This window comes from Calidris pugnax, unplaced genomic scaffold (genome assembly GCF_001431845.1).
Source record: "Calidris pugnax isolate Ruff unplaced genomic scaffold, ASM143184v1 scaffold74, whole genome shotgun sequence".
Taxonomy (NCBI): domain Eukaryota; kingdom Metazoa; phylum Chordata; class Aves; order Charadriiformes; family Scolopacidae; genus Calidris; species Calidris pugnax.
The window spans coordinates 1,124,110-1,151,435 of NW_015090790.1; the positions used below are offsets into that span (position 1 = coordinate 1,124,110).

Genomic DNA, 27,326 nt, shown 5'->3' on the forward strand with positions numbered 1-27,326 from the left:
TTGATTTCTTTTCCTGAGTTGGATTACTGGGCTGTAATGTTCATTAATTCATAATGAGCAAGGCTTTCTTCTAGAAAATCACATGCTTGTGATTGTACGTGAGATTTGGGTGTGGGTTGTTTTTTTGTTTGTTTGGTATTTTCCTCACAAGAACTCTCTGCACAGACTACAGAATAATGAGAATTGGTAAATAAAATTGGCTGTAATGGCTTTTAATGCTTAAAAAGAATGTGACATGAGAGCAAGAAGAGGCAAAGCTGTAGCCTGGAGTTCATCACGAACTGGTCACTGAGAGATTGATTGGTGAGGCCCCATCTGGAGCACTGGGTCCAGTTCTGGGCTCCCCAGTTCCAGAAGGACAGGGAACTGCTGGAGAGGGCACAGCAGAGGGCTACAGAGACAATGAGGGGTCTGGAGCATCTCCCTTGGGAGGAAAGGCTGAGGGACTTGGGTCTTTTGAGTCTGGAGAAAAGAAGGCGGAGGGGGGATCTGATCAACACCGATAAATACTTAAAGGGTGGGTGTCAGGAGGATGGGGCTGGTCTTTTTTCAGTGGTGCCCAGGGACAGGTCAAGAGGAAATGGGCACAAACTTCAATGTGAGATGTTCCACATAAGCATGAGGAGGAACTTCTTTCCTGTGAGGGTGGCAGAGCCCTGGCAGAGGCTGCCCAGGGAGGTGGTGGAGCCTCCTTCTCTGGAGACATTCCAAACCCACCTGGACACGTTCCTGTGGGACCTGCTGTGGGTGGCCCTGCTTTGGCAGGGGGTTGGACTGGGTGATCTCCAGAGGTCCCTTCCAAGCCCATGTGATTCTGTACTAATTCTGCAAGGCAGCTATAGAGGGAAGGAGCCCGCGGCCTAACCAAAAGTAAAATTTATGGAGAATTTGCAAATATATTACAGTTCCCAGAAAGCCTGCCTATCCAACTGAAAATTCAGACTTTGCAGTAACTGTTTGAGAGCACAGTTTGAAAAGTCTTTTCCCTCACTGTTTGGTGACCATTTGGATGGAAACGAGTAGCCCTGGCAGCTGGCATGTGGGGTGAAGCTGGTCTTCTGGCCCCTTTCCTCCCCAGCCCATTGCCTGTGTTTTCTCAGGTTTAAATAGGAAAAATTGGGGCTCCTTCACAAGACCGACTGTAGTGGGCCCAGTTGCCCCTACTCATAACCTGTCTTCTTCTTTGCCCGCTAATTGAGGAACAGTCCCTTCTCCTGCCTCTGGGGTGGTGGGTGCCGCGTCTCAGGTGCCTGTGACTCCAACCCATGTTTTGTGGGGGGGTCTGTCTCAGGACTCAATGGTGTTAATGCTGCAGCTCTCTTGCCCCTAACTGAAGTTGATCAATGTCTCGGAGTCACGGAATTGTCAGAGTTGGAAGGGACCTTCTAGAGATCCTCCAGCCCAACTCCCCTGCCAAAGCAGGGTTGCCCAGAGCACATCACTCAGGAGCATCCAGGTGGGGCTCGAAGATCTCCAGAGAAGGGGACTCCACACCTTCCCTGGGCAGCCTCTTCCAGGGCTCTGCCACCCTCACCCCAAAGAAGTTCTTCCTCAGATTGGAGTGGAACTTCCCATGGTCCAGCTTGTGCCCGTTGCCCCTCGTCCTGTCACTGGGAACCACTGAAAAGAGTCCGGCTCCATCCTCCTTCAACCCACCCTTTAGGTACCTATAAGCATTACTAAGGTCTCCCCTCAGCCTTCTCTTCTCCAGGCTAAAGAGCCCCAGCTCTCTCAGCCTTTCCTCATCAGGGAGATGCTCCAATCCCTCCATCATCTCTGTTGCCCTACGCTGGACTCTCTCCAGCAGTTCCCTGTCTCTCTTGAACTGGGGAGCCCAGAACTGGACGCAGGATTCCAGTTGTGGCCTCCCCAGTGCAGAGTATCAATTTAAAAGTATTTTTAAGGGAATAAGTGGGCTAACTGGCATGTTCTCCATCTATGCCAGGTGGAAGACGAGGGGCTTTTACACGCTGGTTGGGGTTTTTTTGGGGGAGTTTTGTGTGGGTTGTTTTGGTTTTCTTTTTCCTTGGAAGAATACCTTTATCATTAGCTGACTGTACATTTAAATAACTGGATTTGGAGTTCTCTTACATTATAAACCCATTTTTGGTATGAAGTTGTCTTTAGGGAGTTTGATTTACACTGTTTTTAGTTTCTCTGTGGGAAGCACTGAGCTTGCATGGGGCTTCTTTCCGTGGAAGAATAATTCAGTAAATACTGGGGCTAGCAATTCTGTACAAAATAAAGGTCTAACGACCAGCGGAGAAAACCCTGCGACTGCATGTCCAGCGCCGTCTGAAGAGCAGAGCTCTGCTGCAGTACCCTCTTTGAGATCTCCGTCTTTTAGTCGAACTTGCATCCAGCTGCTATTCTGTTGGCTGAGGTGTCCTGTTGTGCTGTAGGCGAGTGGTTGGTGTGGAGGTGCCCAGGGTTGAGCTCTTCGGATGGTCTGCGTGTCACATGAGCGTGATGGTACCCGTGTCTGGGTGTTCCGATGGGCTGTGGGACACCAGGAATGGCATCTCTGTCCCATCCGGCTCTGCTGGCAGAGGCACCTGCTTTAGGCTAGGCGGGAAAAGAAAACCAAGTTTTGTACCAACTGCAGGAATGAATTCAACCTTAAAAGCTAAATTCCAGGGCACTTACAGATGTGCTTTCTAAGTTCAGTGCCATCAGTGATGACTTCTACCGTTAATGTATTATTGTATGTCAATAGCTACATCCTGTCTTTCTTTTTTTTGCGTAATGAATAAAATCTGAAGCAGCTTTACAGTGGGTACGGTCTTTGGAATTACATTCCCAAGCCAGATACTTCTAGTACCAGTTTTACAGCCTGAGATTTTGTATCTAATATGGAAGTATTGCGTATGCGATCTGCTGGCAACTGTTAGGAATTAATGTCAGAACTGTTACTGAATTGGAAGTGTATTATGATAGATTTCTGTTTAAGAACAGATAAATACAAAGCAAATCGATTGTAGGAAACAAATACAAAGAGAAAAATGTAAATCGCTAACAGAGGATGCTTATAATTTTTTTTTTTTTTAAGAATGTGCTCAAAACCTGAATCAAGAAAGATGAGTCTGGATTAATTAATACATGCACAATAGATGTTTTGGGTGGGAATTGAAACCAGCTATAGAGAAAAATATACCTGATTAAAGAAACAGTAAGTTAGAAGGAGAGAAAGGATAGAAAATAGAACACAGCACTAAAGCAACATACAGGGGGAAAAAAACCTCTGTCTGATTAATTGTGTTAATATAGTAGTGTAGACAATGTAAAATTTTCCTTGACATTGGGTGATGATTTAGAAGGAGACGAAGTGGACTTGCTGCATGTTTTAAGATCTGTCCATTGACCGTTTTTAATCTAGTTAGTAATTAGTAATTGAACTTTATCAGTTACTGATGGCATTTTCCAGGGTTCTTTCTGGACTGAGTTACTGGTGGTAAATAAGCAGGAACAAATCAGGTTTAAATGCGGCTGTTGATGAGTTTTACACTTGAGGAGATGAACTGTGGGCTGCGTTTAGACACCGTTTGTAGAAATATGTAGGGGTGGGCGGAGGGGTCTTTGGGATAGCGTGGGGACCAGTATGTCCTTTGAGATGCTGTGGCCCAGAGGGTTGATATGACCATAAGGACAGGAACTGCGCGTTGGAGCGCAGAGCCTGTGTTAACGTCTGGGATGCTCCACGCGGGACTGCTGCTGGGCCAATTCCTGCTCGCTGCAGAAACCTGCTGTAAAACTCTGTTTATCTTCACCTTGCTGTATTTTAAAGCTTTTTTGATTTGAGGCAGGGAGCCTGGGTAATACCTTTCAGCTGAACGCTTGGTTCAGCTGCAGAGAATCCTGGTGGCAAAATACCTTTTTGCTCTGGCTTGCTGGCTCGCATATCTCGGCTGTTTATCCAGCTATTGCCTGTAAACATCTCTTACATATAAAAAGGGCTTCATATTGGGTTTAAAACCCTCAGTTAAACACCACTTTCTGTGAGCTGTGGCACATCATCTGCTTTGCCTTGCTCCCTGCTTCTGTATTCTGGTGGCAGAAATACAACATGGAAATGAATGTCTGCCCCTGAAATTGCGCAGGAAACATCAGACCTGAAAATGCATGCAATTTCCTGTCCAGCACTGGCATTTCTCTTATTTTCATTGCACATATAATCCACTCCTCAGCTGAGATTTGCTTCTGTGTCTTTAGGTGTTTTTCTTCTGTGCCAGACTGGCAGCAGAAGGTTGCAATGCTGCTCTTAAGTTTGGGGTTTGTTCTAAATGGAGCATGGGTTCCTGTTGTTCCTACAGAACAGTGGTTCTGTTGTGAAGACCACAAATGTTACACACAGGCATTTCTGAAAATCACTCTTAAATTACATGATTTGTTAAAAGTCCTTTTCCTTGAGCTCCTCTTTTTTTTTTTTTTTTTTTTCTCCTCGTTGAGAGAGAGTTCACTTAAGAAATAAATTTTCTTTACAGGAATTCAGTCTCCTTTATTTGACTATGCAAAAATTTCTGGGCAGGTCCACGCAGTGACTTTGTGCTTTGTGCAACTGAAAGGAGCAAAGCTTAGAGGAGTTGCAACAGTAAAGGATTTCTTTTTGGCTCTTTTTTTTATTTAGTATTATTATTATTTGATGGCACCCCATGTTGAGGCAACTCTGACTTAACTTGGTAATTAAACCTCATTTGTGACCTTTTCCCCATTAATTTGATCCATTAAAGAAACGCTCTTTGAAGCTGGGAATTAATCTCCCTATTTAAATTGCTTGGTTTTACTCAGATTGGTTACAGCTTAGTTTTAAACAGCAGCTAAAAATAGGAAGCTGTTGTGCTGTACAGTTTAAATATCTATCTATAGCAGGAGCCTTTCTAGAAAGGAAATCCTTCGTAAGAGGGAGAGGAGCCTCCGCTGGTCGGATGACACCGGTTGGTACCAACATTGCACTTGAGTTTTGCCTGTTGTAAAGTCAAGCAGCGCTTGATTCTCTTACCCTGGGATTAAACCGTAACACCGTGAGCTTGATTTGAGCAGTGTTTCAGTTGGTAATGAATAATTCAATATTTTTAATAACAATTTGGCATTAATAATTCAAGTTTTGACACTTTACGTTGAAATCTGCTGCTAAGTGTGGTAAAACAGGGCAAAAATCTAGAAACTAGACAAAAGTATTTTCCAGAACATCAGGCTTTTGGAAAGAAAATACAAGGGAAAGGGCTGAAATCGCAACTTGGGAGGTTAGGATCTATTGTCATCACTGGTGTTGTTCTTCTCTACGTGCTCTTTGTGATCCACTTGGGCCTGACAATCTTGTAAACTCGAAGTGCACAGCATTATTGCTAAAGCAAGGGGTTTTGGTTTTTGGTTTTTAACTTAAAAGTGTTTCTGCAGTTGAAAAGCCATGAGAAGAATGCAGGCATCTAGGCAGATGGAAATCAATTACTTCCAACTCTCCCTTGAGTTTCTGTTGTAGGAGGAACTTTCCGCAGGTAAAGGGATCTTGAATGAGTAGCCAACAAAGAAAAATCAGAGGTATAAAGGTGAATCTGTCCAGTGCAGCATAATTACTTATTTTACCTTTGTCGGTGCAATCTGTGGTCCTCAAAAGGACAACAAGAACATGGATTTTTTTTGATTTTTTTTTTTTTTACCTACATACTTAGTTTTCCATCAAGAGAAAAGGTACCTGAGGTCTGTCTTCAGTAGGAAATGTTTAATCCATCAGGTTATATAGCTAAAATATTTTTCCAGTATTGTTAAAGGTCAGACTTCTTGTGGCTGTTTCCAGATATCCGGGTATGTCAGGAGCCTCAAGTGTCTCAGACCATGATATCCATGACTGGAGCAGGAACATCTGTTGTCACAGGGAAATTGAATGTGAAGAAATCTGCAAGATGGGAAACACAATCAGATATTTTAGGCTACTTTTTTGAGGAACTCAAGCTTATATTCACAGAGACCAATAGAGCTATTGTATGTCCAGAATTTTTTACTGCTACTAAAACCTATAAGTTAGTTTTCCAGATATCTCCATTACTATTATGTTGATTTATTAGTGTTTCTCATTACATAGAAATAAGTAATTCTGTGATCTAGTAGCCTGATTTTGCCACCAAAGGAGAAAACATAATCCTATCCTTAGCTCTTAGGAGCCTTTAAAACTTATGATTCTGAAAATCCAAAGTCCTAGTGTTTCTTTCTGCTGGCAGGGGGCAGGAGGAGAGGATGGTGGGGTCGGGGGTGGATGGAGATGCTGTGCAGCTTTGTGAAGTTGGAAAAAATGAAGGGCATCACAGAAGAAATTCTGAGAGCTTACTCTGTCTTTATTGGAGCTTATTAAACTTCTTCGGCGTTTCAAGGCATTCATGCTTCCCACGTCAGCCTCAGTATATCATCACCTGCATGTTTCTGCACAAACTAAGCAGGATTTTGGCTATTGTGGGTAGCGCATCAAGTAAAGGAGTGAAAAACGTGTTCTTTTGGGTATTTGACTGCTTACCTTAAACCTGGTTTATTATTTCCCAGGGAATATCAGCTTGTGAAGCGCTTTCCTCTGTCATCTGTGGTACCTCCCCCAAGATGGGTGCTAATTAAAAAGTGCTTTAGCACAGATCTGCAGACTTAGCATCATGAATTTTGCAGTGGTAGTATGTGGTGACTTCTTAAGTCTGGTAAAGTTTGAAAAAAGTAATTCCTAGACTGGTAGTAGTAAATAATGCAGTGGTTTATTTTCTGTCTTTTGCAAGTAATGATGCTTAATCTCTTTATGATAACGTTAAAAGGCATGCATCTTTGAATTATAAAAGGAGTGTTTATAGGGATATGTTTGTCTCACAACTTCCGTGAAAGTCAATGGAAAAAGGTGATCCTACAGATTAGTGCAACTGCCTTTTGTTTCTCAGGTATATGCAAAATGGAGATAGGGTCCCCTCAGAGGGCAAAAGTGTATAAAAAGAAAAATGGACAATAGTACCGTATACTTCTGTGTATACGGCAAAAATGCACATTTAACTGCAGTGGCATATCTTCCCCGGGGACCACAGCAGCATTGAGTTCTTGTTCAAATATAAGAAAAAAATTGGGAGAGCTCCTCTCAAAATGCTTAGCTCAAAACTCCTGTGACAGATGCACGAGACAAACACGAACCCGTGTGGGTACTGGGCAAAAAAGAGAATTATCCACGGTACCGACTGACAGAGTTTTTGGTTGTTTTGGTGCTTGCTTTTTGTGAGCTGTCCTTTATGTCACGTGTCCGGGGGAGGTGAACCTAACGCAGGCGATGGAAGGAGAATGGGGCATCTTCTTCACAGCTGTTTTTCATTCCAGGGGAGTTTGTGGAAGGGACTGTGCTGGAGAAAGAGAGCTGGGAAAGGGACTTTTTTGGATCACTTGAAAAGCAGGATGCTTTTTCCAGAAAGAGTGGTCAGACCCTGGAATAGGCTGCCCGGGGAGGGGGTTGAGTCTCCATCCCTGAATGTGTTGAAGAGTCATTTAGATGTGGGGTTGGGGGATGTGGTGTAGGGGAGAACTTTGTAGAGTGGGGTTGATGGTTGGACTCAATGATCCCGAGGGTCTTTTCCAACCCGAATGATTCTATGATTCTACGCCTCACACTCAGTCCATGTCCTTGTTTATCTGACCTGTTAGGTGGGCTTTGTAAGGATGGTAGAAAGGGAAGAATTTGGAGAGTGTACACCTTAGCACTGGAGCATCAAGCTGGAAATAACTTACGCTTTAGTATTTTGAATGGTCTTAAGGCGTGAGGAAAGAAGAAGAAAACAGGAATTGGAGGCCAGAGGAGCAGCAGTCAAGGTACGAGAGAAGCATTTCAGGAGCGGTCCTGAGGATGTAGGTGTCTGTCTGAAGAACTGATCTTGCTGGAAGCCTCTGTGTGTTTGAATTTAGTTCTGGCAGAACCCAACCCCAGCAGAACTTTATACACAGAATTACATTTACACTTTTAAACTGAAGTTTTAAATTACTCAACTTTGATAACTGGCTACTGGGCAGCTTAGTTTCAAATGTAACTTGCACGGAGAACTCTGTTTTCCTCCATTAAACCCCAACCTTTGGTTATGTAGGATCAGCTCGGAACGCAGAAAAGAGAAGTCAAGAGATGCAGCCCGGTGCCGACGGAGCAAGGAATCGGAAGTGTTCTACGAGCTGGCCCATCAGCTGCCTCTGCCCCACACCGTCAGCGCACACCTGGACAAGGCGTCCATCATGAGACTGACCATCAGCTACTTGCGCATGAGAAAGCTGCTAGATGCTGGTAAGGGAATGACAGGACAGTCTGTAAAAGGGGCTGGAGGTATATTAAAGAAGAAGTTATTTCTAAATCCTATCGGCAGTTAAAAATAAATCAATTATAGCTGCATCCTTTTTCCGGAAGGGTGGAAGACATTACGGTAGAAACAGGCCGTTGGTGATGGCACAGGAGAAATGGCCATCATTCAACAGACTTTTGTTTTTCCCTTTCTGTTCTGATGATCCCAGTTGGCTCATCGCAGCCACAGGGCCATTTTCAGCCTCAAGTTATTTGACCCTTGTCCCAAAGTTAATTTCTTTCATTTAATCCTCCTCCTCCCCCTAGAGCTGGTTGCTCCGACTGTGCTCTGCCAGACTGTAGCTTTGTGCCAGGCTGGTTTATCGAACTGTAGGTGTTTTCTCGTTAATAGAAACTGCAAGAATTTTAATTTTTTTGGTAATTGTTCTCCACTGAAAGTGAAGTTAGCTGAGCTTGTGTGCCTGCAGTTACACCTCCCCACACAACTACAGGAGTGCTGGAGTTAGTTTATGAACCAGTATCTCTACTGCAGGCCAGAGATGCTGTACTGGTGATGTGTTCTCGTGCTGCCTGCCTGTACAGTCTGGAGGGGTAGCTTTGGTAGCTGTACTCTGAAACGTCTCCTAGGAAGACCCTGAGAAAAGTTTGTAATGCCTTTTTAGGATAAATGGTAATATTTCTCACACACACACTTTTTCCTTAAGGTGGAAGTGCACAAAAACACCAAACGTTCGACCTCACTCTGTTTTTCTGTGGTTTGTGATACAATTACTAGAGCTTGAAGAATTTAATTGATCACTTACCTAATGAATGTACTGGTTTTTAACAGTCTTGCAAGGTTGACTCCTTGCAGACTGGTGCCAGAAGTCATTCCTGATGGCTGATGTTTACTTAAACAAAAATATGTGGCTGCTTGTAGGTGAGCTGGAGACAGAAGCCAAAATGGAGAAGGAACTGAACTGTTTCTACTTGAAAGCTCTTGATGGATTTGTCATGGTTCTGTCCGAAGATGGAGACATGATTTACATGTCTGAAAATGTGAACAAGTGCATGGGGCTCACTCAGGTGAAAGACTGATGTTTTCTAAGACTGTTTCAAATCTGTAAAAGTTGTTGCAGTTTTGTATATGTAGTTAGACACACTTATACCTCTTTTTTTTTTTTTTTTTTTTTGCAGTTTGAGTTGACGGGGCACAGTGTATTTGATTTCACTCATCCATGTGACCATGAGGAGCTGAGAGAAATGCTTACACACAGAAATGGTGAGAAGAATGACAAAATGTATTTAATTTACTTACGGAAAGTTCCTGTTGGCTTTGGTACAGTTGGATATCCGCCAGAAAAAGGCGTTGAGATCAAACTACTATGTTTTGCTGCTTTAAGTCTCAATATAAACCTTGTTCAGAGATAATAACAACAGAAATAAACCGGAATGTTTTGGCAATATCCTAACTGTAGGAAAGATGAGACTTAGTACTCTCTAATCTAAAACAAAACTAATGATTAAAATGGAGTTATTGAGGGTGAAAAGGATTAGCGTGCCTACAGGAATAAAATTAGAGGTAGGTTGATTGAGAATGATCTTAGGTGATGGCTAGAGAAGGATATGGAGAACTTATGGAGAATTTGTCTTGGTCTGGGCTTGTCTTTACAGGACAGCTTCACTAAGCAAATGCTTTCTTCTAGAAATCTGTGGTGGTATACCAAAGAGACACACACACACAAAAAAAAAGGTACTATATTTAGGACACCGAAAAACTAATCGGAGAATACTTGGACAGCCCCCAGAAGGGCTTTGGGATTGATGCTTCTCTGCACCTTTTAATTGGTGCATGAAATTGGTATCTTTTCACAGATTTCTGACTCTTCTTTTCTCCGTCTGAGGGAGGACACTGTGTTCACGTATTCTGTGTGCTTTTGAATTTAACAAACGCCCATGAAATAACTGCTTTTATGTCTTCTAAAGGTTTGTTAATGACTATAAAGACTTGGCAGCCTGCATGCGGCCGAACAAATCTGCTGTACTCAGTTGTTAGATGTCTCATAATTCCCGTTTCATCAAACAAGGATGTTATATGGACTCTGAATCTAGATAGTGATAAATTACCGAGCCTGACCTCTGCTTTCGTCTAGCACTGTGAATCAGAAGTCTTTTATGTTGTTATTCGGTTTAATTCAGTGGAAGAGACCTGATAAGGTATCATAGCATAAAGGGCCCCAACTTTTCATTTTGTAAGCATTTTTCTAAACTTGTCTGCCCTCAATATTGAAGTCCGTATCGAAGGCTGTGTTAGATTCCCTCCACCCCCCTGCCTTTGGAATAGAGTCGTGCACACGGGAGAGGTGGAGAAACAACTTCACTGAGGCAGCCTAAAAGCCAGTCCTGCTATTGCTGCAAAAGCTTTATTCTCCAAAATGTCGTGTTACTGAGTTTCATGCAAACCAACTGTCTTAACTTGACCAGGCTGGAATAAAATGTCTGGAAAGCATTGTTACAAAATCCGTTTCGCAAATGAAGTTGGCAGACAAAAGTCTAAATTACAGTAATAATGGTACATTTTTATATTTATTAGTATTCCCAGGTCGCTTTCTGCTGCTGAAGCTCTTACGTCAGTGGAATTATTTTGGTTTTGAATTGAGTATTAAAGACTCCCCCTTGGGATTGTACAGGTGCAAATGAATACAGAAGGGACTGGCAGAAGCTGAACTGCATTCTGATTTTTATGAAGTTGCTTTTTAAACTTTCAAAGCTGGCCATTAGCTGTTCCATCTTTTAAAGTTGTTTCTCCAAGCAGAGGCTTAAGCATCAGGAGTTGGTAAAAATAATGTTGTGTCCTCTTCAACTATGATTTTCTAGATTGGTTTAACTCTTTTGAAAATGTACGGAATTAAATTTAAATACTGAATTTTGGCTGCTTCTCTGAGCTCTGTTTTTTGTGGGTTCCCCCCCGCCTCTGATTTATTGAGGATATTATGACGTGGCATAAAATAGGCTCATTCCTGTTAGTCTTTGCCTCTGCTAGCACTACTAGACAATGCAGTGTAGGGGCTTTCATATTTTTCTAATGAATTTTGTCAAACTAGTAGCTGCAGTAGAATGAATCTACTGTTGTCTGGGGAGGATGAGAGCGAGCTATTGTACAAACTTGTCTCAGAAGTAAGCTCACGTGTTCGGAACTTCCACCCCATGCTATGATTTGGCCCAAGTTTCTCAGCACGCCTGGGCAAACTCGCTCTTCCACTGCCCTGTATTCCTCCCTGCTTTATTTCGGCCTTCCACGCACACAGCTTTCCTGATAGGATCAGTTTGCATTTTCTCTGCCCAGAATAGCCTACTTGGTTATTGACTCTGAAAGGTTCTCCCTTGTAAAGGCAAAAACTTAACTTACTTGGCAAGTAAGGCTAAAAAATTAGCGCTGCTGCTGCTAATTTGTATTAGAATTTCTTGAATTCCATTTGGTTTTTTTCCCCCCAGAATGCTAATAATGGGTTTAAAAACTTGATCCCTGTTAACTCAGAGTGTAAATCACTGTGGAAATACTAGGATGCATATAAACAGCAGAATTGTTAATTCTGAATTAAAAAACTTAAAAGACCACGGTCCTGGTGAGCAACAGCCCCAAAATTTATTGATTTGAACCTCCATGCAGGGAGTTACTGATGCATTTCAGTGGAAACCAACTCAGTAGTACTTGTCACTCTGCACATGCTTGTCTTGCCCTCCCTCACAATTTTAACATCTATCAAATTTTTGATCAGTCTCTCTCCCTCTCCCCATCCCTTTTCCTAAAATCTGGGAGCGGGGAGTTGGCTACAAATACAATACTGATCTTAAAACACTGAAGCTTCAGTTTTTTGCTTACCTCACAGTAAAACTCATTCTGAAAAGAGTTATTATCGAAAATGCTGTTAGGTTTATCAATCTCTTAAAATTATTTTTTTGGGGTCTTCCCCTAGTGTTAAGAGTTCTATAACATTTTTGGGTTTGGGGCTGCTTTTCTTTTTTTTTTTTTTTTTTTTTAAACGCCTTTGGAAGATGATGCAGGAGCTTAAGAACTGGTTTTACTATTTGCTTTCGCTAGGTCCTGTGAAAAAGGGCAAAGAGCAAAACACGGAGCGCAGCTTTTTTCTCAGAATGAAGTGTACGTTGACTAGCAGGGGAAGAACAGTGAATATAAAGTCTGCTACGTGGAAGGTAACTAATGCAAAGGAATATTTATGTAGTTTGGCAGCTTCCTCTTCAGATGTCGTAACGCGGTATTTCAACGTTTTTGCTTCATGTAATGAACTTGAGTTTCACTAAACCCTTAACTCATTTAATGATGGTGCTTCAATATGCTGAATGTTAATGCTGAATACATCACGGAGGTAACAGAAACAATGTTTGAAAACGTAGTTTTTTGAAAACTCTTAATGAATTCTCCGTTTAAAATTAGAGGTTATTTACGTATTAGAAATTGTAATTGCTGAATGTTTGTGTAAAGCCTTCGCCTTTGGGGGAAAAACCCACACAACTTGACACCACTTATGCTGATACTTGTTTTCTTTTGATTCGACACTGTAAATGTGACAGTTTGAGATCTCTGAAGGACCTCAGTGCCATTCATTCCGAAGCTGCTGGCTATCACTTTTGTACCAGTTGGAACAAAAAGAGCACTGCCTGATAACTTTCTGCAGTCAGTGCACTTTCTCCTCTGGACAAAAAGTAACCTTTTACTGCATCGAGTGCTGTTATGGCTCACAATTCTCCTTTATAACTTACATTTAGTTATTCTTGATCAAACAAAGGAGTTGTCTGAACCATTTCTATTTCAGAAGGGTTAAAAAAAGTTAAACAAGTTAAAAAAAGTTAAACAAAACTCTTTGTCTCTGGAAGACTGTGTATTGAGCTGTAACATCCCTTCTGCAGAAGATCTAAAACGGAGAGGTTGATAGTGTTACCGTGACTTTCAAATGTAATTTTTGCTGAGGAAATTCCTTATCAGCATTGTCATTAATGTAACTTTCAGAGAAGAGCAGGTGAGGGAACTGCAGGAATGCCTGGCCCTGTCTCAGCCAGCACCCGGGAGGAGAGAGCTGGCAGCCCCTGCAGCCTGAGAACCGCTGCTCTCCTGCAGCCCTCCTTCCCTCCGCAAGCACCACCGCCTTCCTGGAGGGATGGGGAGGGGAAGGACTTCTCTTTGGGTGCCCTGATGGAAATAACAATTCCCTCAGCTGATGGACAACTTGCTCTGTGTTTTTAAAACGCCCCTTTCCCGTAGGTGCTGCACTGCACCGGGCACATCCGCGTCTACGACACGTGCGGGAACCAAACTCACTGCGGTTACAAAAAGCCTCCCATGACATGTCTGGTGTTGATCTGTGAACCTATTCCTCATCCCTCCAACATCGAGGTCCCCTTGGACAGCAAAACGTTCCTCAGTCGTCACAGTCTCGATATGAAATTTTCCTATTGTGACGAAAGGTAATATATATATATATACACACGTATAGTGCTTAAAAAAGAATTCATTTGAAGGATTTGCATGGCTAATGTTGGCCTTACACATTTACATAGTCTAACTTGTTAGCTTGAGTTGTCTGCACAGTGGGACTGTCACTGGGGATGCTTTGACTTTTACTAACTGATCAGGCTGTCTTATTTAAAAGCCAGATTATTATTTTTTTTTAATCTAAGGAGGGTGCAGCGTTATTACTTGGGAATAAATCATTTGCCTGCAGTTAACTGCCAGTTCAAACTGGTCTTTAGTGGTAGCAATTAAATTGAAATGAGAAGATTCTTCTGGAGACTGAAAAAACAGGAAGGATTTGAGGTTTGTCAAAGACGGTGATGCAATTTGGGGACTGAAAAGAGTCTGCGTGAATACTTGTCAGATGCATTTTATTGCTGCCACTTCCCCCCCTCTCCCTTCTTCAGGACATCAGTGTCTGCTTTCTCTAGTCCAAAAACCCCCCAAAACATTCAGCTGTGCTTTTAATGCAATACATCTGCTGTTGAAAATGAGATTTTTGCGTTCTGTTAGAAATCGTGGATGTAGTCAAATACATAAGACTGCTCTTATGGTCCTCTGGAAACTTGGCTTGACTAATCTGAAAGGCATAAGTGAAGGAAATAATTGGCCCGAGGCTTTTTTGTTTGGAGGTTTTTTGGTTTGGTTGGGGGTTTTTTTGTGTGTTTTTAATTAGGTATTATTTCTTACTGCCCATTTCCTTTTCTTTATAACAAAGACGAACTTCTAATTAGTTGCTGCAGTTGGATGCAAAGAGATGTTAGTGCAGGTTAACGTTCTGTCCTCTGCAGTGACTTTACCTTTCTAGGACTGATGGTGTCACATAAAAGTTACTTAATTTGGTCATTCTGCATAGAGAATGGGGCAGAGGAAAAGCGTTCCCCTGGTCAGCACTGCCCTCTAGGGGCTGAAGAAACCCATTTTCTTTAAGAAAGCAGAATAAATCTGTTTCCTTATTTTCTTTTAGCTGCAGATTTAAAGCCGTTGAAGCGTGTCTTTTTATTTTATTAAATTCTCATATTTGTGTAAGCTGGATATTCTAGTCCGTAAGTAGCTGGTCTACTTTTAAGCAAAAAGAAAAAACCACCAAAAACCTCAACGCTACAAAGCAGGGATTTACTTAATCCTGTCCGCCACAGGATATGATTTATAAATATTCAATGAGGAGGAAAATCCTGTGCCTGCTGAAATTTCTCATAAAGCATAAAAAGCTCGCATAAGCATAAAAAAAATAGTAATTTATTTCAAAGTGAAAACTGCCAGTAAACTGAAATTGTAGCTAATGCGTATGGAAGTGACTCTCAGGGTTTTTCTAGATGTGTGAGCATCCAAACGCTCTGGTAGTTGTGCTACTCCACATCTGCTATTATTTAGTGATTTTCCTTCGTTTTCAAGAATTACAGAGCTGATGGGGTACGAGCCAGAGGAGCTCCTGGGTCGCTCGATCTACGAGTACTATCACGCGCTGGATTCTGACCATCTGACCAAAACCCACCACGACAGTAAGTGAAAAGATGTATTTAAAGCCCTCCAGCTGCAAGAGACGAGATACAGCGCCGGGGGGAAAGCAGCAGCAGGACTCGGGGGTGGGGGGGAGCTTTCTTTGAATTGCAGATACGGATCTGCAGTGAATATTTATCTTAAATGCTTTTGGGTTTTCCTGCCTGTGATTAAAGGTGGTCTCCTCTCTGCTTTTAGTGTTCACGAAAGGGCAGGTGACGACGGGGCAGTACAGAATGCTCGCTAAGCAGGGCGGCTACGTCTGGGTTGAAACTCAAGCCACCGTTATATACAACACTAAGAACTCCCAGCCCCAGTGCATCGTGTGCGTCAACTATGTGTTGAGGTGAGGCGGGTGGACATTGCTATTCTTTTCTTTTTTTTTAATTATTTTTATTGAAGACGGAGTCTGCAGGTGGCGCTTCATCTCGCCCAGGATGTGATCCCCTGGTGAACGTGTCACGATGTTACTATTTCCTACTGATTAAATGTTGCTCAGAATTACTGCCGGGGCCAGGATTAGGAATTGGATTTGAGAACAAACCAATTTTTTTGAGCTAGGGATGTCAGTGGGAAGATCTCTGCAGGCAAACGAGTGTAGTTTGGGTCGGTCTCTTACTGCAGTGGAAGCGTTTGAGAATTTGTGTGCACTCTGGCCAACTCTCTGATCTTTGCCCGCCGTCTGGAGCAGTTAATTTCACTAATAACTTGTAGTCATGGAGTCACAGCAGTAGTAACGGTGTCTGTCTTAATCCCATTTATGTTTTTCTCCCTTAGAATTCCTCTCTTAATGGAAAGGTTCAACTGGGGCAGACTTGTTGCCTGTTTTTCAGCAATTGTTAATAGCCCTAAATTAGTTTTTCAAAACTCTACTGAATGTACCACTATCAACCTATCGACATATTGTACAGTCATTTAAAACGAAGAAAAGTGTTTTAAGAAATGTCTGACTTTTTTCTTTTTTCCTTGCTTTCTCAATGCTTTCAGAAAAGCATGTTTATTTTTGTTACTTTTTTGGATGGCATAATTAGTACTTACTTCGTCTATCACATTTGAGGAAAGAATGAGTAAGAAAAAAAGAATGTTTAAAGTTCCTATCCTGGTAGTTTTGTGGTGTGGCGTTTGAGGGGTTTTTTTGGAGGTGGTGGTGGTTGGTTTTGTTGGGTTTTTTTGGTTTGGGGTTTGGTTTTGTTTTTTTCAACTTACAAAAGGAATTTATTCCTTTTAGCTGTTCTTTAACAGTCATCTTCCTCTCTGTCTGACAGCGGAATTGTTCAGAAGGACTTGATTTTTTCCCTTGGACAAACGGAGTGTATGCTGAAACCAGTGGAGTCTCCTGATATGAAAATGACCAAAATATTCAGCAAAGATGACCTGGAGGATACCAACAGCCTGTTTGAAAAACTTAAACAGGAACCAGACGCTTTAACTGTGCTGGCCCCAGCGGCTGGAGACACAATTATCTCTCTGGATTTCAGCAGTAATGGTGGGTGTGCGTTTAAATTGGAGAGCATGCTAAGTAGTAAAGTTAGTATTTTACAGTAAATTTTGAAAAATAACCTCCCAATATCACTTACCTAGTGGTATTTCAGCCGCTGTTTAAATTTAATGAGGTCCGTAGACATGAACGGTATTGTTACTTAGGTTGATGGTTTCTTTTAATTTTTATAGAGTCTGATGAACAACAATGTGATGAAGTTCCTTTGTATAATGATGTAATGCTCCCCTCATCCAGTGAGAAATTGCAGAATATAAATATGGCAATGTCCCCACTACCTGCCTCTGAAACTACGAAGCCACTTCGTAGCAATGCTGATCCTGCACTCAATAGAGAAGTTGTATCAAAGCTGGAGCCAAACACGGAGCCACTCGAACTTTCTTTTACCATGCCCCAGGTGCAAGAGCAGCCAACCAGTCCTTCTGATGCAAGCACCAGCCAAAGCTCACCTGAGGTTAGTTAATGCAATTTGCATACACCAGCATTAAAATGTATGTGCTGTGGGGCCTCCTGAAGCCGATCCGATTAAGGATGCAGCCAAGATGGGAATGGAAAATTATTTCTAAGTTGGGACTTGGTTAAGCTTGTGCCATGAGGAAAAAAAAAAAAAAAAAAAAAAAAATTTTTTTTCTGAGCTTTTGTTTACCATGCCCCAGGTGCAAGAGCAGCCAACCAGTCCTTCTGATGCAAGCACCAGCCAAAGCTCACCTGAGGTTAGTTAATGCAATTTGCATACACCAGCATTAAAATGTATGTGCTGTGGGGCCTCCTGAAGCCGATCCGATTAAGGATGCAGCCAAGATGGGAATGGAAAATTATTTCTAAGTTGGGACTTGGTTAAGCTTGTGCCATGAGGAAAAAAAAAAAAAAAAAAAGATAAATTTTCTTACTGAGCATTTTCTTTTCATTAAAGTGAGTCTTGCAAATCCACGCAATACCACCTGATAGAAACAAGACGGGCCTGGATTGGTCTTTCTAGAAAAGAAGGGTTCAGAGACAGCTTATCTAAAAGCAAATGAGTTACAATTATCCTGCAATTACTGTAGAGGCTCCAACTAATGAGTGCTTCCCAAGTGGGGTGACTGTGTGCTGATAAACCTGTTTTCCTTTCCTCTTTTGATTTTGTGCAACTCTATATAGCTTGGAATTAGTTTTTACCTAAGAATGTTTTTTTTCAGAGAATCTGTAGATACAACACAAAATGATGTAATGACAGAAACTTTAAACTGTGCTCAAAATGTTTTCACAGCCCAGTAGTCCCAATGACTACTGCTTTGATGTGGATAATGATATGGCTAATGAATTCAAACTGGAATTAGTGGAGAAACTCTTTGCGATAGATACAGAAGCAAAAAATCCATTCTCTACTCAGGTAACGTACATAAAATTCTGTATCATCTTAATATTTATTCTCAGTACGTTTCTCTTAGAATCTCTTCCCCTTTTATGTAACACTTTTATTAAAATATTATGCAAAGAAATATTGTAAGGATTTGGTAAAAGGAAGAGCCTTAATGCAGTTAGAGCTGGGATGTTCTTAAATATTTATAGTTTTTTACCTCTTGTCTTTTCCAGGAAACTGATTTAGATTTGGAGATGTTGGCTCCTTACATCCCAATGGATGACGACTTCCAGCTGCGATCGTTCGATCAGCTCTCTCCGCTGGAAAGCAGTTCCTCTGGCTCTCAGAACGCAGCCACCGTGACCATATTCCAGCAGCCCCAGACACCCTCCAGTTCTGCTGATGAAATGAAACCGGCGACGGAGCGCGCGGATGATGTGAAGACACTAATTGTTCCTTCATCTCCTGTCCACATCATCAACGAAACGAGTAGTGCCCCAGCGTCACCGTACAGTGGGAACAGGAGTCGAACTGCCTCTCCAGTCCGAGCAGGGAAAGGAACGTTGGATCAGACGGAAAAACCTTGCCCGGGAGTGCCTAGCTTGCTGACAGTCACTCTCAATAAAAGGTATTTTAAAAGCAAAGCTTAAACCCTACTATCTGTTCAAGGAATTAGATAGAATACATTTTTTAAAGACTACTGACTGCTTCATGTTGTCTTTGGCATTCTACTTCAAAGCAGCAATTCATACATTTAAATTTGAACATTTCAAACCATTTTTGCATTTTGATTTTTTTTTGTATAATAAGCTTCCCTAAAGTTAATTTTGCAGTAGCTTTTACATAAACATCTTCTGCAAAAGGCAGCTACTGTATTGCAGACTGGGTTTATGATTTTGTTCTACTCTTGTATCTGACGTGCAGATGAAAAGTACGCAGCAGGCAATTCACAAGTACCTACACCCACGCAATGTTTCGGGTGCTTTTCCTGGCCGCTTTGTTAGGAGGCAGGAGGCAGCTACAGCCCGTGCGCTACCTGGATCGCCTTTAAAGCGAGCCGTGCTTCCTAGTGATGGACTGTGGTATTTGTAGGAGGTGTTTATCACGACAGAAAAGCCTACAAAGTCAGACATCAGACTTTTGATAAATAGAAGCTTTATCTGTACATCGAAACATTAAGAACAGACTTTTCTTAATATTAAGAACACACTTTTCCTCACCCTTCCCTCCCTCCTTTCTGTTTTGAAAGTGAATTGCTGAACTTTTATGCTTTTGGGTTTTTTTATTCTGCAAAAGCTTTAAAAATTTTTGTTATAACTCATTCCGTGTTTCACAGCAAGATTAAAAGCTAACGTTTGCTATGCTTATAGATAATGATTGTTGAAATAAGTCAATTATAAAAGAGAAGTAGTATGATTCATAAATTCAGTTCTGTGATATTGTGTGTAAGTGTTCACAAAAGAAGAATGGCTCAAGGGTAGTAGAAACGTCTTAACAGCCTGAATCAATTTTTCTTAGATCTACTGCAGTGGATGAAGAACTAAATCCAAAGATGCTAGCTTTGCATAATGCTCAGAGAAAACGAAAAATGGAACATGATGGTTCACTTTTTCAGGCAGTTGGAATTGTGAGTTTTGTTTTACCATTTTAAAATATTCACTTTTAACCTTGCAATTTCTGAAATGAGGAATCGGTGCAGACTCCTGAGTTTAGCTGTTGGTGTGCAGTGAAACCTTGGGATCAGAGAGAATCGTTCCATAATGAAATCCCTACACCTGTGCAGATCCTCTGACTCTTGTTCTCTTACTGTCGGCTGTTTCAAAAGTGCCCTTTACCCAAGCACTTCTCTTAAATAGGCAGAAGATACGCTTTTGTGAACATGTGTGTTCTTCAGTAGAATGTGCACCAATGTAAGACTTCACATTTAAATTTATAATTGCCATATTTATTTCACTTTCAAATTAAAACGCAATTGTCATGTTTGTCAATACTGGAGATAGTATTCTTATGCTTCTTTCTATGCTTTCATTTTTCCATTGAGTCTGAGGCTGCTTTATTTGTGCAGGTAACACAAATAAAGGAATATCCTTATACTCCCTGAACCATAAGGGAATAGAATTCATATAACCTAGCAAATGTATATTACTACCACTTTCACTTCATGCACACTCTCTCTCTGTGTTACTGTGTGGGCTTGCAAGTAGCTGTTAATCACCCCTCCTAGCTATTCAAAATAAACTTTTTAGATATTCTTAGATTTGGCACTATCCAGCTTGTTATTTTCTGCAAGGGTATTTCTGTCTCTTTGTCTCTTACTGTCAGTTCTTAGGATTTTGAAATCTTGAGTTTGCCATCATACTGTTCTCTCTCTTCTTGACTTCATTGTAAATTCCCACTTCTCTTTGGTTTTTGCACAGTTAATTCTTAGTTCCTCTGGTACAACGTAGCCTTTGAGATCAGTTTTTTCTAGCAGTCCATCTCCTAGGTGTAGTCAACCATCAGGTCTTACAGTGCAGGATTGTTTTTCTTCTGAACTATGAAATACTCCTCTATTAGGATTCTGGTTTGGGCATGATACCAATCACTGTACACAGTCTGTCATTGCTCTCCTCTAGAAGAGCTGAGAAAGCTCTTACGTTCACTTTTTACTACGAGACAAGCAGACTTGATTTTTTTTAAAAATTAAATAATCATACTTATGCTATTGTTTTCATTTGCTAAACGCTTTGCACTTCCATGCCTGGTGTTCTGTTGCCTCCAGTAGCCCTGTACGAATTCACAGCTCTGCAAGAGATTTTCTTGCTTTTCATTGCCTCTTTCTCACGCGACGGTGCTACAGCTGGCATAGTGCTGCGGATAAAATATTAAAAATATTTTAATCCATTATTTAATTTAATCTAAATTAAAGAACGGATGCCATTAAATACACAGAACACAAGCAGATCTGTACTAACTGCTGCAGTAGTCTTCAGGCTTCTACGCTTAGCGCCTTCTCAATGCTTATAGGTTCAAACTTCACTCTTTGAACCTTTTTTCTGTATCTGACAAAAGTGTTACAAAGATTGTGACGATTTCTGCACAGTCACAGGCTGAATTTTCCATGTAGCTGGATCTTGCTTCAAGCAAGTCCTTTTGTGGTTTGGCTGCTTTATCCGCAACAGGTTTCTGAGTGGATGAACTAGACCTTGCGCAGGCACAGAAGAAAAATGAGGTTAAAGCTAGACTGAAAATACATGTAGCAAAAAACTTGCTACAACTTCTTAGCTGTAAGAAAGCGGGACTTTGCAAAGAGTGAAAATAAGTGAAGGCAAAAAGAAAATACTACCTTAGTTTTCTAGAAAGCAGGAGTATTAGATATGGGCAAGATGTGTTATCCTGAGACTATGAAATAATGATCCGAATCATTAAATTGAAAAAGATGAACTAGGTCTGTTTTAATATGAAGGGCTGTATTGCATTCACAGTTTAAAAACCAAAACCAACCAAAAATCCAAAAAAACCCAAACCAACCAAACAAAACCACCCCACAACCAACCAAACCAGCACTAATGTAGGTGATTGATGTTACTGTGAAATGCAACTTCCAAGTCCAAGTTGCTCAAGTACAGCTTCTATTATACACCTGTCCTTTCGACTGGCAGGGATGTTTCATACCCTGAAAGCACAGGATCTTTACTATTTTCAGTGTTGGGGATAACGGCAGCATTCTGAAATATCTTTTCCTCCTCTTTTTGCAGCAGTCAGTACTACTAACAAGACCAACCTTTGCAGATTTGACTGCTTTTGCTAGCAAACTTGATACTAAGATGGCACGTTTTTCCTTCCATCCCACCTATTTCAGTGGCAGCTGCTTCTTACTTATCCTAATTATACAGAGCCCTCAAAACCTTTCCAATCTCCCTATCTTCTATGCTGCTGTCAAAAAAAATACGCTAAGGAGCTGTATCTGCAGTAGAATGGCTTAGGGCTGCATTCCCCACAAGACTTGGATCCCAGAATGATATGGGGCTGGAAGGGACCTCTGGAGATCATCTAGTCCAACCCCCTGCCAAAGCAGGGCTACCCAGAATTGACCTCCTGAGGTCCCTGAATCTCCTGTCTACAGTATTAATTCCAGTGCAGAAAACCATTAAGAGACTTAAGTGAAAACCCTGATGTTTACTCACAGCCGAGCAGTGGTAATTAATTGGATGTGTACGTGTACGTGGTAACTGATGATAACCAGGCTTTAGTGATTGTTTTCTGTAAGGGAGGTAAGGTCTTGAAATCTGATTCAGTTTTCTTTTAAATCTCAAGGCGAGTGTACCTGAAAATTTGTTTTCCCCAAGTTCTGAATGAAGTCCACTTTAGCGATGTCTGCATTAGTAACTGGTGACTGTTAGGAGCTGTTAGTTTGGGAGAGGGATGTGGAGGGCTGGAAAGATACAGCGTTTGATAAAGATTTATTTTATTTCTTTATAGGGGTCTTTATTCCAGCAGACAGGTGACCGTGGAGGAACCGCGTCGCTGGCTTGGAAGCGTGTAAAGGGATGCAAAACAAACGGTCGGAGCGGAGTGGAGCAAAAGACAATCATTCTACTATCAACTGGTTAGTACTGGTTTTTGTAAAACAGGCGGAGGGGTGCGGAGAGGGACCGCGGGACAGAGAGCTGAGCCACAAACCCATCCACACACACCTCCTTTGTGAGCAGTTTCGGGGAGAGGTTATGCGTGATGAATTAAGTGAGCTTTTTTATTTTATTTTATTTTATTTTCCTTCCCCTCCCTCTCTAGACATAGCGAGTAAACTCCTAGGGCAGTCGATGGATGAAAGTGGACTTCCCCAGCTCACCAGTTACGACTGCGAAGTAAACGCTCCCATACAAGGCAACAGAAACCTGCTACAGGGTGAAGAACTGCTCAGAGCCCTGGATCAAGTTAACTGAGCTTTCCCAATACTTTGTTCCTTTTTTTTGGACACTGGTGAATCATCACCTAAAGCAGTCTATTTATATTTTCTATATCTGATTTTAGAAGCCTGGCTACAGTACTGCACTAATTCAGTTAGTTCAGTTTTGATCCCCTTTCTACTTATTTTGACAGTCTTTTTAATATGTTCTTTATGTAACAATAACTCAAAACTTATAGTGCATTTTTATAATTCTTTGGTACATACACTTTTAAGTCCTTACATTTAAAACACACTCGCAATAGCAGCTTTGAAATATGCACCTGATTTAAAAAAAAAAAAATTAAAAAAAATATTTATTTTTTGGGCTGGGGAGTTGGTCACCAAACCTTATCATTAGTAAAATGTCAACACAAGAAAAACTGGCAATACTTCCACCCTGCTCTTCATAGGTAGTTGGAAGACTTGTGCTCTCTTTCTGTTTATGTTCAGACAAGTTGTGGGTTTTTTTTTTTATTTTAATAATTTTTATAAGAAACAACAATGCTTTGCAGCAGTGCATTGTAGCCACAATCGCACAATATATTTTCTTAAGAAATACCAGCAGTTCCTCATGCAATATATTCTGCATTTATAAAAACTAGTTTTTAAAAGGAATCTTCTTTTGTTTGCCTATGAAATCATGTTTAAACCTGGATTATGTCATTATTTTAGTCACGTTGTAACATAAATTGTTCTTAAATGCTGTCTTATGCTTTTGACTTAAATGAGCGTGGTTAGGCAAAGGAAAGGCTTTATCTGGAAAGGGCTAGCAGCATTTTATTTGGATACGTTCTCAATTTAGAGAGAGTTTGATGTTCTTAAAGTAGTCACTTTGCCAGCTTAAAAAAAAATAAATAAAATAAAATTCCCTGCCTGTAGTTGTTGAAGTTAATGCTAATACTGTGTATGAATCTTAAATCTAAATGTTCAGCTTACCCTGTGTGGTATAGGTGATATTTCAAGCAGATTGTAAAACATCTTGCATTGTTAGCAGAACTTTATCTAGTACATCGAGTTGCTCAATATTTTGATGTTTTGGTTTTATGCACCTTGTTGCTATTAACATCCGTATGTTTTCATGTAGATTTCAATAACTTGAGTATATTTAGAAGCCTTTTTATTTAGAAATATATAGTTGTCACAAACATCTTATTTTCCTATATGTACTGTACAAAACCTTCATTCACTCATTCTTTTGCTCTTTGTGGTTGGATCTAACACTAACTGTATTGTTTTCTTACATCAATAAACTCTATGTGGACCAGGCCCCTTTGGGGGAGTGTGTTATCTGAGAGAAACGAGATAATTTATATTTTTGTTAGTGGTTATTTGTTCATCCGTGTTTCCCTTTTGAACTCAGCGTGGATTGGAAATCACTGCTCCCTTATTTTGATTGTAACATCTCCATGTTAATTATTTGAGCCTATTCAGTACTGCAGTCTCCCTAGACAGTGTTGTGCTACTGCTCGCCAAAGATGTTCAACCTCTCAGTCTGTTCTCACACCAGTTAGCAAAGGGGGAAGGGAGGAGACAGCCCGCTGGTGTTACAGCTAGAGTGGAAAGAGTCTTCCTCCTGAACAGCTTAAAGGCTTGTCTCTGGAAGCTTGATCAAGGTAACACTGGAAAGCAGGAGAAAGTAAAATTCACAAGAGTGAGCAATTAAAAGATGGATTTTTTTTTTTTATCACAAAACCGCATGATTGAAAAATTAAGATTGGACTTGGGAGAAAGCTTGTTCTGTGTTCTTGTGCTGTTGATGTAGTGACTTTAACTAGGTGACTTCTCTTATTTTGCTGTCATTTGCACTTTTCAAACTGGCAGACTTGTATTACACAAACTGGAGACTGTTAGCTGCCAGCTAACAAAAGATGGGGCACTGGTAGCAGCAGACCCTTGTGTACTTAAAGTTGGAGTAGAAGTTTCACAAAGAGAGGAGAAAGCGCGTAGGGTCAGTAAGCCAGAACTGAAGCTTTACGCAGAGAGCTGCTTGGGAATATTAAATATTTTTTTTAATGCAGCATTTAAGCGTACGAAGCTTATAAAGTTCTCTGGATGAAAGCAGCAGAGCTGCTGCATGAGGGCTCCTGGATGGCATTTTTCCGGGGTTTAGTGGTGAAGCTGCTGAAGGCTTCAGTAAAGCGCGTTCTGCTTTTCTTACTGCCCCGGCGAGCTTTGAGCTGCCCTGGTGAGTTACTGGTTTCTTCTCTCCCAAGAGAAACTTCATACCTTCCTGCCTGATGTCGCTCTGCTACTCTCTTGACCTTTTGGAGGAACCTGTTTGGATCTGTCAGCTCCTCTTCAGTCTACCTTAAGAGGGCTGTACATTTTCATAGAGAAAAATCCACATTAAAAAGAGGAGGAAAACTTAAGTGTCCCACCTGATTTATGGTTATGAGCCTCCTGGAATCATCTCCGGTCTTAAGGATAGAAGTTGTTTATTAAAATGAGCTGTGTTTCATCTCAGACATTACACATAATGTGTTGTTATTACATTACATGTAATAACAAGGCATGGTATCTTGTTTACACTCTTGGTAAAAGTGACTGAAACAAGCAATTCCTGGAATGAACTGTGGGAGCCCTATTGGTTTACTCTAGGAAAAAAACAAATGGGGGAAAAAAAAGCAACAAAACCCAAGAATAAAACCAAATTAACCTCCTAGAGGCACTGAAGAAAGTGTGGAAAAGTAACCGTAATTGGTTGCTCTGGCCTTGTAAGAGCTTTGCTCAAGGCAGATGACAGTTCACAAAATATAGCACACTTTTTAGCTGCTGTTTGCTTGGTTTTTTCCTTACATTTTAGGAATACACAGCCTGATTCTAAACCTACTTTGGAGGACAAGCTTCTAGAATACATTACTTTCTAAACAGTTTTTTTAGTGATTCTGAATAATTTCTTAGCTGACTTACTACTTTTTAAAATGTGGAGGCACCACATCAGGGCACTTAATTCTTCCCCAGAAGGAAAGAAAAAAAAGTAGGTAAATAGAACGTTTCCTTCTGTTTATGAAATACACTAGATTATGTAGAAATGATAAACTGAGAATAACGAAGTTTGCTCCCAGCAGGTTCGCGTGACTCCAGCAGTGGTCAAGCCATGCCTTTTTCATAGCACAGAACAATTATTATCTTTAGATATGGATTCTAATAGATGTTTTTATCTACAACGCTGATGATTTTGTTAAAAAGTAAAGGCATTAAACCAGTATTTATGAGGACATCATTCATTCCTTTACCTGAAAGTAGTTAATTTGGGAGTTGTAGCTCACCACAAGAAGTCACTTAAGTCTACTGTCCAGTAATTTGAGCTTAGGTGTGACACGGTGAGTGAGTTAAGGTAGCCTGGAATCCAAATACACCTTTCTAACCTACCTTCCTCCCGTGCAGTGAGACAGGCTCGGGCTGTACGCTCAGCTTTTTGAAAATCTTGGGCTGAAACGGAAACAATTTGCTATTAAACTCTCCCCGAGTAATTATGCATTGAAGAATCACAGATTAAGGCCAGCAAGGCCAAGAAAAACTTCACACCTAACACTGGTGGCCAATTTCAAGCCTCCAAATGAACTGTTTTCCTTTGAAGGGTGCCCGTGGAAGCTGGGAGGGGTGAGTTCCTGACCATTGGGATGTGCCCGAGGTCAACCATCTGTCCCTGTCCCCACCGACACGCTTCTCGCTCAGATGTCACTGCGCTTACGCGTGTTATTCAAACTGTAATTGTCCAGCATGAAAATCAACGTTTCACAGGCCAGGAGTACTTTGTAGGAACACCATTTCATAGGAATTCACAGGAGCTGGATATCCAGCTTTCATTAAAAATACCATTAGCAATTTAGGTACTTGATTCCTTGGAAAGCTCCGTTCTGGAGAACTGTGATTTTTTTTTTTTTTTGATCCAAATTCTAGAAATGTTGTCATTGTTCTTCTGCTTCCATGTTTACCTTGAGCAAGGCTTGCCACGTTACCAAAAAGTTAAAGAGTTTGCAACTGGACTTACACAGTATGGTAGATTTTGTGAATAATAGCAGTATTCTCTCATGAAGAAGTGATATATTTTAATGGAATTCTTTTTCGGAACCAAGTACAACATATTGCAATTGATGTTTCCCTTGAAACATTTTTTACATACTTGTGACTGTATTTTTCTTTTTGATTGTGTTAACAGTATAAAATTCAATAAAAGAGAGGGTTTGTTTCTAATTTGTGACATCTGTGATCTTTCTGTTCATCTGCTACCCCTGTTGTAAAAGATGGAGATGG

General features: G+C 41.0%; 1 protein-coding gene and 1 long non-coding RNA gene across 2 annotated transcripts; one reads left to right on the forward strand and one right to left on the reverse strand.

The window, feature by feature from the left end:
• Positions 1–1,806: 1,806 nt before the first annotated feature.
• On the reverse strand, positions 1,807–18,492 carry LOC106902805. Its single transcript, XR_001414593.1, has 3 exons — positions 18,357–18,492; positions 5,690–5,890; positions 1,807–2,565 (listed from the first exon to the last, which is right to left on the reverse strand). It is a non-coding gene; the product is annotated as an uncharacterized LOC106902805 (long non-coding RNA).
• Positions 7,029–27,266, forward strand: HIF1A (hypoxia inducible factor 1, alpha subunit (basic helix-loop-helix transcription factor)). Its single transcript, XM_014966597.1, has 15 exons — positions 7,029–7,815; positions 8,085–8,275; positions 9,210–9,355; positions 9,467–9,551; positions 12,372–12,484; positions 13,551–13,753; positions 15,195–15,301; positions 15,498–15,645; positions 16,565–16,785; positions 16,971–17,251; positions 18,047–18,169; positions 18,373–18,767; positions 19,658–19,766; positions 22,601–22,727; positions 22,913–27,266. Exons 2-15 carry the CDS (start codon positions 8,227–8,229, stop codon positions 23,062–23,064), a joined length of 2,259 nt encoding a protein of 752 aa, XP_014822083.1. The 5' UTR covers positions 7,029–7,815; positions 8,085–8,226; the 3' UTR covers positions 23,065–27,266.
• Positions 27,267–27,326: the final 60 nt, after the last annotated feature.

Bases quoted from the DNA above. Each gene is read 5' to 3' on its own strand.
- HIF1A (XM_014966597.1), top strand. From the start codon at position 8,227: ATGAGACTGACCATCAGCTACTTGCGCATGAGAAAGCTGCTAGATGCT. The intron at 15,646-16,564 runs GTGAGGCGGGTG...TCTGTCTGACAG, and splicing joins TGCGTCAACTATGTGTTGAG to CGGAATTGTTCAGAAGGACT. The intron at 18,768-19,657 runs GTATTTTAAAAG...AATTTTTCTTAG, and splicing joins ACAGTCACTCTCAATAAAAG to ATCTACTGCAGTGGATGAAG.